The 13,317-nt window shown below is 42.2% G+C and overlaps 2 protein-coding genes across 2 annotated transcripts in view; one reads left to right on the forward strand and one right to left on the reverse strand.

The window, feature by feature from the left end:
• LOC119415961 (protein-glutamine gamma-glutamyltransferase 2-like) overlaps positions 1-8,272 on the reverse strand; it is an 18,020-nt gene extending 9,748 nt beyond the window's left edge. The window contains exons 1-2 of the mRNA XM_037683131.1: positions 8,129-8,272; positions 5,644-5,735 (exon numbers count right to left, since the gene is read on the reverse strand). Coding sequence (XP_037539059.1) covers positions 5,644-5,735; positions 8,129-8,272 — 236 coding nt within the window. The remainder of the gene's footprint in view (positions 1-5,643; positions 5,736-8,128) is intronic.
• Positions 8,273-9,647: 1,375 nt separating this feature from the next.
• tgm2l (transglutaminase 2, like) overlaps positions 9,648-13,317 on the forward strand; it is a 12,658-nt gene continuing 8,988 nt past the window's right edge. The window contains exons 1-4 of the mRNA XM_037683306.1: positions 9,648-9,712; positions 10,739-10,909; positions 11,369-11,596; positions 13,186-13,304. Coding sequence (XP_037539234.1) covers positions 9,697-9,712; positions 10,739-10,909; positions 11,369-11,596; positions 13,186-13,304 — 534 coding nt within the window. The 5' untranslated portion in view covers positions 9,648-9,696. The remainder of the gene's footprint in view (positions 9,713-10,738; positions 10,910-11,368; positions 11,597-13,185; positions 13,305-13,317) is intronic.

Here is a 13,317-nt window from a genome sequence, read left to right on the forward strand (position 1 = left end):
GTCTGGGTGGAGTTTGCATGTTCTCTCCGTGCATGCGTGGGTTTTCTCCGGGTACTCCGGTTTCCTCCCACAGACCAAAAACATGCATGTTAGGCTGATTGGTAACTCTAAATTGTCCCTAGGTGTGAGTGAGAGAGTGAATGATTGTTTGTCTCGTTTGTCTCTATGTGTCCCTGTGATGGAATTGCGACCCGTCCAGGGTGTACCCCGCCTCTCGCACAGTGATTGCTGGACATGGGCACCAGCGACCCCCGTGACCCAAAATGGAATAAGCGGGTAAAGATAATGGATGGATGGATGGATGGATTAACAAACTTAACCATACTTGTTCCAAACTAAAACTTTAAAAATGTATAAATATGATGGTCAGAAATGTCAGAAATGTCAAAAACATCATGTTGCTTTTTGGGGGAATGAGTTTTTAGCCATGTTTGTGTCCTACAGTGATGCAGTCCAGGTCTCGAGTCACCGCAGCTTTTAATTTGAGTGCCAATGGCAGAACAGTTTGGTAAATGGTAAATGGACTGTACTTAAATAGCGTCTTTCTATCTTATCAAGATTCTCAAAGCACTCTATACTACAATCTGGGCCCCCATTTACCCCTTCATACAGCACTCTGCTATCCAACATTTTTCAGTCAGGTCATCTGGACAGTTTCAAACTGTCCAGATGATCTGACTGAAAAATGTTGGATTGTATACCTGGATTATTGAGCATGGACTTTGTTGTTAGCACTCTACTATATTTCTACAAAGACTAATCAGTGCTTTAGATCACATTCATACACTGATGGGACACACATCGGAGGAAATGAGGGGTTCGGTGTCTTGCCCAAGGTCAATTCAGCATGTGACTGCTGGTGGAATCGAACCCCCAACTCTCGCATTGGAGGATGACGGCTCTAACCACTCAGCCACAGCTGCCCTAAAGTTCCTTTGGGAACTGCAGGTCCAGTGAGGGGAGACTGGTTGTCATGGAAACAGAGTCAAACCTTAGTGTCTGCTGTGAACACAGTTTAAGCAGAGGTTTACAGCTGCAGGGGGAGTCTCACTCATTCAGTTTTTGAGCTGTTTTTTTCTGCTTATTTCTTCTTTTTCTGCTCTTTTTTCCAACTCTGTCCATCCTAACTTCTTATTTTAGACGTCTTATCTGGGTCAGCCACTCTCTGTCACTCTCTTTGGGTGCTTTTCTTAGCAGCTAAGATGCGTGTCACTTTTCCCAGCACTCTGATGGAAAGATGTCACTGGGAAGGAGCTGAAGATGAGCTGATGTGATGAAGATCCACCTGGACGGACTCATTCTCAGGCTCTCAGAGACAGGAGCTTGTGCTCCTGCAGCTCCTTCATTCTGTGCTGTTACAGAGTGAAATAATCACCTGACAGGAGCAGGAAAAACATTTATCAACTGGAGCTGTGACCCAAACACAGAACCAGCAGAGGGCAGCACTGCTCCTGCAGCACAGATTCTGTTTCCTGTGTGTCAACTTCCAGCTACCAGTGCTACCAGTCTGCAACAAGAAACAAAGATAAAATGTGAAATATTAATCTGGATATTAAAACAGAAGGTGCGGTTAAAGCTCCAGGCTCTAAAGAAGGGTGATCATGCATTTGTTGTCTTGTAATATTTGCACCTTTAGCCACTAAACCTGTCCAGGAGGTTTAAGGGAAATAAAATAAAATTAAGCTTTAAGTTCTCACAGAGTTCTTAGACTCATTCACAAAAAGTGGTTTAAGTTGTGCAAGAATCTGGGAGGAGAAGCTGCATGGAGGTGAGGAATCAGGCCAGCGTGAGATGTTATGGTCCAGTTTCTTTCCTTTTCCTCCCCATCCATCTTTTTTTTCCCCTCCCAGGTTCTGATCGAGATGGCAGCTTATGTTTTTCCTCCCCCATTTTTCCTTCTTCCTGGTCTGCTCTCTGTGTGTCTGAAGCGCCTGGGTCTCATCTCCCGAACATAAATAAAGAAGATTATGGATTTGGTATCGTGGGCGTTCAACTCAGTAGGATGTTGAAGACGTTTATATATTTGAAATTATGATAGCAGGGACTCTGCTTTTTGGCATCGGCGGGGCTCTGTTTTATTGACTATTGAAAAAGATGGCGGGGGCAGTTTTGGCCATGGAAAAGCTTCCGAGTCAGTGTGAAAGACTGGTCCTCGCTGTGGGAACTTTGAATCATCTGGTTTACGAGCTTAACCGTAAGGTGGAGGCGATTGAGAATCGCAGGCCACCTGTGGCTTCTGGGACTCGTCAGCGTGGTGGGTTTGACCTTGAAGGAGACTCATAGCATGGATCAGTGAGATGGATCCCACAATTAGGCATTATCGGAACCAGAATGCCCAGATGGACTCAAGGCTGGATAAAAAGTAATCTGTCTGCCTGAAGGAAAACAAGAATCAAGTTTATCTGAATCTGACTCCCCGACGACCTTGGAGACAGGCCAACTATCAAATTTCTCCTGGGACATGAGTACCCAAGGACAAAAGCTTCATCTATCCCACCCCCCGAGAACTTTCTGTGCAAGCTTATCAGAACTGCTGGCTGGAACAACATCTTCAGAAACGGTGGCTGATCTGAAAAAAAACGCTCATGGACAAATCTCAACACCTCGATGTCAAATGCAAATGTAATCATGTTTTAATTGTGCTTGCTGGTAGAGTTTTTTGATGTCTCAAATTGTGTCCGAATAGACAAGATGTGAAAGAACTTTTATGTAATACCACTATCTACCCTCATGTTTTTCTACCCCTTTTCCTATCTGAGATTATTATCTGATAAGGATAAAATGGCTGCGCTTTCTACAGTTGCAGCTTCGTGCACTCCGCCCATCTTTCGGACAATTGTACGTGCATATTCGCGTTTTACCTTGGTGCAATTCCAATAAAGTTTATTCTGATTCTGATTCTGATGTCCCCCATGATTTTTGCCTTTGAAACTGATTTTTTGTAGTTCAGTCAGATTTTCTCTTCAGGTTTCAGACTGACACTGTGTTAAATGTTGGTCTTTTAACTATCCACTGAAGCTGAGGCAAGCACAAACTGTTGAGAAATTCCAGTAAAAAGTCTGAATTTCTACAACACATTCTCCCAGATCAGCACAGCTGCCTTCTTTAGGGAGTCTAAAGGAGTTCAATTAATCAGGTCCTTTAAAACAATGTGTTCCCTCACTCCTGTTTTTATTCTCCCATCAGCAAGACTCTATGTCTGTTCTCTGCAACAGTGTTGCAAAATTCAAATCCATCCATCCATTGGATCCATAAATCCATTGAGAAGAAGAGCTTCTCTTCATGACTTCAGCCGAAGTAAGGAGTACTTGCAGGAGGATTAATCCTCACAAAGTAACCAGCCCAGACGACATACCCGGGAAGGTGCTGAAAGACTGCCGATCAGCTCTGCGAGGTGCTGGCCAACATCTTTAACTCCTCACTTACCCTGGCAACAGTTCCCACCTGCCTGAAGACTGCAACCATCATCCCAAAGAGCTCTACAGTGACTGGTCTGAATGACTATCGGCCAGTAGCCCTCACCCCAATAGTTGCTAAATGCTTCGAAAAACTGGTCATGACCCACATCAAACAACCATCAACATCAGCGAGGATCCGCACCAGTACGCATACCATGAGAATCAATCAACAGAGGATGCCATCTCCTCTGTGGTCCACACTGCTCTCACTCACCTGAAGAAGAAGGACTCCTACGTCCATATACTCTTTGTGGACTTCACGTCTGCCTTCAATACCATGATCCCCAAACCCTGATGGACAAACTACTCACATAGGACTAAACCCCTCCATTTGCAACTGGGTCCTAGACTTCTTAACAAACAAACCATAGTCAGTGAGGATCCACAACTTCTCCTCCTCAACCATAACCCTCAACACTGGCTCCCCTCAAGGCTGTGTGCTGAGCCCTCTCCTATTCACTCTGCTCATGTATGACTGTGTACCTACCCATCCAGGCTGTCACATAGTAATGTTTGCAGACAATACAGCGGTGGTGGAATGCATCACAAACAATGATGAATCCAGCTACAGGCAGGAGGTAGAACACCTGGAGAGCTGGTACAAGGAAAATAATCTTCACATCAATGTGAAGAAGATGAAGGAGATGGTCGTGGACTTCAGAAGAAACAAACACACCTACATACACCCCCCCCCCCCCACACACACACACACACCCCACCACGAACATAGGAAGATCTTCTGCGGTGGAAGTGGTCTCCAGCTACAAGTACTTGGGTGTGTACCTGAATGACAACCTCAGCTGGGGCAACAACACTACCAACCTGATAAGAAAGCACATCAGAGACTCTACTTCCTCAGGGGGCTGAGACGAGCTGGTCTGGGAAGCTCAGTCCTCACCTCCTTCTACAGGTGTGCAGTGGAGAGCATCCTGTACTTCAGCATCAATGTGTGGCATGGAGGCTGCACAGCTGCAGAAAGAAAAGTTTTTCAGAGAGTGGTGAAGGCTGCACAGAAGTCTGTTGGAGTGAGCCTCCCCACCATCACAGACATCTGCACCTCCAGATGCAAGAAGAGGACCACCGGCATGATGAGTCAAGTTATCACACTCAAAACATACACAGTTGGTTCAACGGAGGGTATTTACAATTACCCATTTTGTTATGTGATGGGGAAGAGTAAATAAAAACAAACAAATAAATAAAAACAGAATTAGGTTCTGATCATGATCATGAGAGCCTCCTGGGGCGGCTTGTGGGTTTGAAACTGCACAAATCACCCCAAAGTTTTAGAAACTCTGTAATTAGTTTTTTTCCTGGGCTGTAACTTCTGCAGAGGCGCTGTTATTTTTAACCCAAACCTGAAACCCGGCCTGGCCCGACCCGGATTAGGGCCGGGCCATTATAATGTGATAAATGGGCAGGCTGGGTCAGTCTCTGGCTTTTAATTAGGTCAGGATCAGCCGCGATCCAATTATATGATAACATGGCCTGCCATACTTCCACCAGCTGCAGGCGGCCATTTCACCACGAGCTGACTTGCCTTGAAAGAGATAGAGTTCAGTTAAGCTTCAGATGGGACTGTACTGCCAGGCAGCGATCCATTGCCCAAATGGACGTTCATTCTGCCGCTGCCCTCAGCGGTTGCACGCGGCCAACGACCCAAATATATGAGATCCCAATGCAGACGCGTGTGTCAGAGCTGTCTGCGTGTCTCAGTAATTCAGGAGAATCCAGTCAGAAATGGGGTTTTAATGCTTTTTTAAGGCCATGAAAGTACAAACACCCTCTCAGCTCCGAATCTTCTGCCACTTTTATTCAGCTGTGTGTCCCCGACCGTTAAAAATTAATTAAAAATGTTGGGGTTTTGTCCAGGTTTGGACCTGTAATTACTGTTAATTTGTCAGGTCCGGTGGGGTTCAGAAATTGTGACTGCGGGCTGGGGCCGGGTCGGATCATATTTTTTGGACCTGAATGCAACTCTAGTGGTGAACTCTGCTCAACCTGATTTAAGTCTCGTTTGTCTCTATGTGACACTGTGATGGACTTGTGACCCGTCCAGGATGTACTCTGCCCCTTGCAGTGATTGCTGGACATGGGCAATTGCGACCCCCGTGTCCCAAAATGGAAGATGCGGGTAAAAGATAAAGGATGGATGGAAGTCTTGCTTTGCCTCACCAAGTCCCACGGTTCATTGGTCATCTTTGCAAGTGCAGTGAAGCTCCAAACGATGGTCTTGATCAGCTCGTCGTCATACCCATAACACGTTCTGAACAGAAGCTGGCAGACAACATTGGAGGCTGTTATGAAACATCACCTGAGAACTCAGCGTGCTGCATGAAGAAGACAAAATCATCCAAAATAACTTGACTAAGCCTAACACACATGTCTGTAGCCAGAGTGTCCCAGCCACTATTCATCACCCCAGCTTCCAGGTCATGGTCACAAATCAAGGTCAAAGGTGGTCTTTGCTCATCCAGATCATTGCTATAGATTGCTGACAGGTGTATAACGGGTTCTATGCAGTTATTTTATTATTTTTATTTTTTTACAGTTGTAAAGCTTTCAATCTTGGAAAGTTCTTTACAAATTAAATTTTGTCAGTGTTTGTGTTTTGTTATATAAAACTGAGTGGCCCAAATAATGTTTTTGGAGTGGTCAACAGCTTGTGGTCCTACAGGCCCCATCAAGTATTTTCAACAAATGACTGTCTGGAAGCTTAATGGGCACATTTGGAGCCTTAAAGTCTGGCGGTCAGACTGGAGTCTGAGATGATAAGAGTTTTATTGCTAAATGATAAGGTGCATTTTTAACACATTGCCAAGTTTGCAGCATTTATCTGCTGGGTGGGCACCCTGGAATCTCAGGTAATGAGCGTCTGACATTTATGTTTGTGTACTTTCAAAAGAACTTGTGATGTTTGAACTTTTACGCCCATTAAAAACGGGGTGAGGTGGGATTAGGAAGAGATTATGGCACCAAAGCTATGACGGGGACCAATAGGCCTGCAGAGCTGCCTGTAAGTCCCTAACTGACAGCATGCAGGTCAGTCAGAACCAGTATCTCCTTGACAACCTGAACCTCTTTTCTTGATTTGACAAGCAGCAAAGAGGAGTTTTGACCCCTGAAAGAGCCTGGCCTGAGGTGGATCTGACATCCATCCACCATCAATGCCAGGTGAAATCCACTCTGAGCAGCATTACTACAATAAATGCATCTTTCACATCTTCTCCCCTCCAAGGCTAAGTCTGGATCTCATTTTTTTCACCCTGATCCAGACTTCATGACCATTTGTGAGGGTTAGAATGGATCAGAAATTCCAGAGCTTTGCCTTGCAACTCAGCTTATTTGTCACCACAACAGACCAGATTAATGTCCTCAATACTGTTGACCTGATGCATTCACTCCTGAAAAAAGACACACCTCAACATACAGGGAGGTTTATTTCACTAACAAACAAGCTAAATGGAGAAAAAAATCTCTAAAGCCCACCCCTATCCCTAAGAGACCCCTTTTCCTAAACCTAACCTTCTGACCTCTGACCATAATCTTGATCCTAAACCTGACCATAACCCATAGAGAGAAATTAAATGTTAACACACAATCAAGCAATGTGGATCGGAAGGTACCATACCAACACTCTTCTCCAGGGTTCTTATGGTGTACTGGATCTCATCGTGAATTCTGTCTTCCATCGATTTCTTTCCCAGACCGAAGTTCCTCAATGTCATCAGAGCAAAGCACCGATGTTCCCTCCAGCCAGATCCATAATTAGCAAAAAATCCCTGCAAGCCACAGAAACACAGATTTGTATGAATGATTCTGGTGAAGCCACTGACTTTTCAAAATGTTTCTAATTGTTTGCAAGGGTCTCAAATTCTCAGGTTCAAAAAAATTAACTAAACTAGTTCTTGAATCAGTCAGAGTTGCTGCAGGCCTCTGGAAGCCATCTCAGTTTAGTTTCAGTGAATCAGAAAAATCAAGAAATGTGAAATATTTGAGAAGGTTTGGAGACCAATGAAACTGACTTTGTGACTGATCAGAGACAAAAGGAAGAATAAACTGGGATCAAATTGAGTTATAACTAAGACCCCTTTTCTCTAAATTGAGACAAATTGATTTTTTAAATTAATTTAACCTTTATTTAGACAGGTTAATCCCATTGAGCCTCGAGGACTCATTTACAAGAGAGACCTGATTTCATCAAAGAGTGATAACAACAATGGACAACAACAGACAATCATAAAAGAGGCATACAGATTTTTTTTTACAAATTAAAATAAGATGGCCAAAGAAGTAACAAAAACAGTTAGATTATAATGCGAATGTAAAAAACTAAAAACAGGAACATGTCTGCATTGGTTCTTGCCCGGAGTCCAACAGATTCTTAAAGCCACTTAGAGAGGTCAAGGTCGAGAGCATGCATGTTTTTAGACTGTGGGAGGAAACCAGAGTACCCGGAGAAAACCCAGGCAAGCACAAGAAGAACATGCAAACTCCACACAGAAAGACCCCAGGCCCGACTTGGGATTGAACCCAGGCAACAGTGCTAACCACTGAGCCGTTGTGCTGCCATTTTCTTTATAACAGGAAGAGTTCTGTAACATTGAGCCTCTACCTTTCCTCTGTGCGATATCATTTATGAACATGTCCTAGGGCCATCTAGCAAAGACCATGGCCTTGACCACCATGGCCTCCTTCATGGCCTTCAGCAAGTTGATGACCACGGCTTGTTTGGGACCGAGGAACAGACTGTGGACATTTCCATAAGATTTTCTCAGCTGGGAGAGAACTAGAAAAACAACGTGCCCTGTCATTTTTACCCATAAATACGAAAATGACAATAATACTTAGATGTGCAGGAGGACACAGACTAGGTATTTACAGACAGCAACTGCAGTGAGTGTAGGGAGCAGGGGGAAGAGAGCCTGGAGAAGTGAAGCTGAAGAGACTGGGGGAGAGGGCGGGCCACAGAAAACATTTTGCCAGCAAACTGGTTGGTCCACTATGTGAGTGTGCTGCTTGTAGGACTTTTTTGTGACTCCTCTGACTCATGAAGTCCTTTGGATGAAAGACAAAATGTCTCAACAAAAAAAGGTAACCATCCAGATGACCTGACTGTACTTTGTTGGATTTTTAGCTGGATTATTGAGTATGAATGTTGATACTTTTAGAAACCTTTAAATCTCTTTGATCTGGTGCTGACAAAACATCCTGAAGTTACTTCTGACTATGATGTTTGACCAATTAAGTACATATCACGAGTGTTACAGTGACTTCCTTTTGTTTCTGCAAAAAGTGTCAAAAATCCTCTAACAGAAAACTTAACCAGCTGTAAAGAGATTTACATTTGTTATAAATGGAAAAAAATATATAAATCCATGAACTAGGAATGAAATAATCCTTAGGTATTTCATTAAAGAAATTAAGGTTAAAGATTTATGTATGTGTGTGTCTATTAGCAAAATATATTTTGAAGTACTGTACAGATTTTACACACATCTATGTACAACTGATTGACTTTTTAAATCAGCACATTTTAAGATGGCTGCTACAGCTAACTGACTTTATAAAACACATAAATAGCTATAATCCAGTCACTTTTACAGACACAGAGTTAAAATTATGGTAGTAGACTTATCCCCAACACTTACTCTGAGCACAATTAGGTTGTGCAGAATATTCTTGTTTTTTGTTTGTTTTGTAAAACTCACTGAATGTCCTTTCTCTTACAAACTCTTACAGCAACTTTTTTTTAGATATTTGACTAAGTTACCAACGTGTTCTTGTTTATTCCACATGTACATCTGCAACTTTCTCCTCATGAACTTCTTGTAAAAGTTGAAATGCACCTGAGCCTTCTGACAGTCTGGGTCATGGAGTGTTTTAGGATTATTTAGCAGAACCTACCATTCTCTCAGGAATGAAAAATAACCATCAGATGAATTGGCTCACATTCTTTTTGGCCCTTGAACACCCGTCTGTCTGATAGGAGGGAATCAAACCACCTACCCCCGATGAGTGTCTCATCGGGGGAGAGAACAGTTTCAGTAAATGCACACCCACCCAGAGAGGAGAGCAGCTTCTTTTGAAGTGATGTCTGAGGTCAAAGAGGGAGGCGAGGACGTGTGTCTGAAACTGAAGTGAAGGAGGATCACTCTTCTTCTTCTTCTGTATAAATATGCAGGGACTCATGGACACATGAGGACACTTTGAACATCTCAGAAGCAAAACTCCTGCAATGGCTGAACGAGAGAGTAAGTGACCATCTCTGTGTTTTCACAAATGTTCTTCATCGCTGAGGGGCCTAAAGATGGAAGATGGGCTGATTTATGAGTCAATGTTTTGGTGTGAAGAACCCAGCCCTGTTCCTGCAACACAACCAGGAGGAGCTGTAAGAGCTGACTCTGATCAACATCAGCTAAATAAATTATCTCTCTCAGGTTCCTGTTTGGGCTGAACTGAACCCGAGTTTGATTCTGTCTTTAACCAAACTGACTGTGAAGAAAGTAGGTAGGGTGATTGGGGCTCAGGCACAGGTTAAATGGTCATCATCTTTGTTGTGAGAAAAACAGTGAGAAAAAAACTGTTCAAACTTGAAAAACAGAAATAACCCAGAAAAAAAAAATTTTTTTAAAGGACATTCTTGTTAAAAGGTACTCACTGAAAAATATTTAAAAAAATTAAAGCAAGGAACATCAACCTCATAGATGTGTTTAATAAAATTTTGTGACCTGACACCAACTACTGTGGATTTACCTTCAAAAACAGTCAAAGAGACTGAAAATATCAAGCAGCTGAGTGATACAACCCAGTCATGTGACTCTACCTTCCACATGGTTTGAAGTTAGTATTTGTTTACACTGAGTGCAGACTCACATTTAAGAATTGCATATAGTATCAACATATTACCGCTTGATAAAGTTCAGGATAAACTTTGTTAGATGTTATATTTTGAAAAGAGTAGCTTTGAAATTGATCCAGAAAACAGGACAGATAACAAAAATCAGCAATCTGTGCTGAAGAGAGCTTCACACAACTCTTTTCTCCTGGAAAAAAGGAAAAAAAGAACAACATCTGGGTGCAAAACATCTTGGATTTGTCTTGATCTTGGATTTGTCTTTGTAGAGGTCCAATCTGTAACTTTCAACAGTGCGCTGAATGTTTTTATTGTTTAAGTTCAGCAGATTTATTGTATGTTTGAAAACACACTTGTTTTAAGAACCTTTTCTCCTACACGGTGAACTCGTGATTCAGTTTCAGCTCTGCCTGTTTCTCATCAGGTTTCATCCTCAACATGGATCTGAGAAGTCGTGAGAACAACGCGGCTCACCGCACCCTGGACATTGACCGGAGGCGCCTGATTGTGCGCCGGGGCCAGCCCTTCTCCATTACTGTGCAGAGTCCCAATTCCCAGCTGTTCAAAGAGCGGCTGAAGCTGATGCTTCATATGGGTGAGTAAACGTGCCCATGGGGTGTTGATCTGTTCCTTCTTTATGAATCACCTCAAACTGCACCTTAGACGATACTTTTTTCTGTTTTTTTGTACCTTTACAATCAGTTTTATCATATCAGCGCCTATAGATCATACAGCTCGTCAGTTTGTTGCTTCAAACATTAAAATCCTACAAATCCCTAAAATAAACCATTTCATATATTAAAGAAAATGAAAACATGAAGAGTAATGAAGGAAAATAATAGAAAGTCCTGCAACCATCATGAATAACATCACATTTTTTGCAAAAAATTTTGTTGCTGTCATTAATATAACAAGAAACTAAACATGCTGCAGTTTTATCACATAGTTAATTCTCTTTTATTCAAACATGTTTAAAGGCACTTTCAGGGTCAGACATCCTGCTGGTCTTCTTGTTTTCTTGTCCATGATTTAATGAGACCTTATGCTCCTGCAGGCAGAAGTAACCAGGTGGAGATCAATGTCCAGAAAGAGCTTGGCATCAAAGGCAAGTGGTGGTTCAGCCAGATGAAGGTGCAGAATGAGTTGCTGCTGACCGTGCACAGTCCAGCAGATGCCATCATTGGACCGTGCCGCATGACTATACTGGTGATGTCAGACAAGAACGCTGTGAAGAAAACTGGTGAAATCAGCTTCCACCTGCTCTTCAACCCCTGGTGCAAAGGTAAAAACAGCAGCTTTAAACGTTGTCTTCTGTCTTGACTCAAAGATGTGGGTACATATCCAGTCCCTCATTACAAATATGGTGAAACACATGCTGATGTCACCATTGCTGAGGGATTTAATTTTTTTAATTCAGCCATTATTTATGCAGGTTAGTCTCAGTGAGTCATAAGAACTCATTTACAAGAGAGACCTGTTTTAAACAAAGAACACAGATGAGGTACAGACAGCACTAGACAGTCATATAAAAGCATATCAAATGAAAAGTAAATAGTGAATGTTTGTAGTTTGAGATTAGTGTTTTTCTGGACAGGAAATGAATAGATAATGCAAGTTTACCTTAATGTTTTTGGAGCAAGGTTCAAGTCCTTTATTGTAATTAGTATTACATGCGGTACTTGAAGTGGAACAAAATTGTGTACTCAAGGTCCCAGTTACACCCAAAAATTACAAAAACATCAATTATAAGAAGTAACAGTATACAATAATCTAAGAAATTTGCTAAACAATAATAATGTTAAATAATATGCTATATTAAACAGTAGTCAGCAGCCTGAACATGAGTCTGCTGTGAACAGATGGGTATGAATATAGCAGCTTAAAAGCAAGAAATCAGCAGCATGGATAATTAGCAGCACAAAGTCACATATTACCATTAAAAGTGGCATTACAGTTGTTTTTCTTTTTTTTTAACAGTGATTTTTTTTGGTTAGGAATTTATGTCTAACAGCTTCAGGATATAAGCTATTCCTCATCTAGTGGTTCTACATTTAATGCTCCACAACCTCCTGCCTGAGGGGAGCGGGGTAAAAATTGAGTGTGCTGGGTAAGTGGGGTTCTTCATGATGCAGGTGGCCCTCTTCCTGCATTTGGAGGTATATATATATATATATATATATATATATATATATATATATGTGTGTGTGATTCAAGAATTCAAGGTTCTTTATTGTTATCTGTTATTGTCTGAAATCCACAACCATCTCCCTCGTCTTTTTCACATTGAGGTTGTTCTTTCTGCACCAGCTCTCCATGTGTTCCACCTCCTATATTTTTGATGTTTTTTTACACTGTTATGTGACTTAGTTTGCTGTGGCAACCCCTGAAGAAGGGAGCAGCTGAAAGAAGTTTTTTTTGCTATTTTTTGGTGCAACTTGGACCTCGAGTACTCAATTCCATTCCACCTCATGTACCACATGTTATGCGAATGACAATAAAGAAACTTGAACTTGAACTTAGTTCTAGTGTGAGTAGTTTGTCCATCAGGAACTGGGGAATCATGGTGTTGAAAGCAGATGTGAAGTCCACAAAGAGCATTTGGACGTAAGAGTACTTCCGCTCCATGTGTGGTTTATCCACCAGCAGGTGCAGAGGTGAAGTCAGGTGGTTAGGGTTAGGGTCATTCTTTGATCAAGCTTTTGTCTTTGATTTGATCATTTTAAAATAACCAATCAGAGCTCATTTCAATTCAATTCAATTAAATTATTTTATTTATATAGTGCCAAGAAGTCATCTCAGGACATTTTCTGCTTGTGAGTTTGTTTTATACCCACGTGGTTTGGTTGAGTCCCAGTGTTCTGTGTCCCTCAGACGATGTGGTTTTTCTGTCTGACACGAGGCTGCTGCAGGAGTACATCATGAATGAGAACGGAGTCATTTACACAGGGAGCTGGAACAACATTGACAGCCGCCCCTGGAACTTCGGGCAGGTAAGCCCCCCCC

This window comes from Nematolebias whitei, chromosome 10 (genome assembly GCF_014905685.2).
Source record: "Nematolebias whitei isolate Nwh7 chromosome 10, NemWhi1, whole genome shotgun sequence".
Lineage (NCBI taxonomy): Eukaryota > Metazoa > Chordata > Actinopteri > Cyprinodontiformes > Rivulidae > Nematolebias > Nematolebias whitei.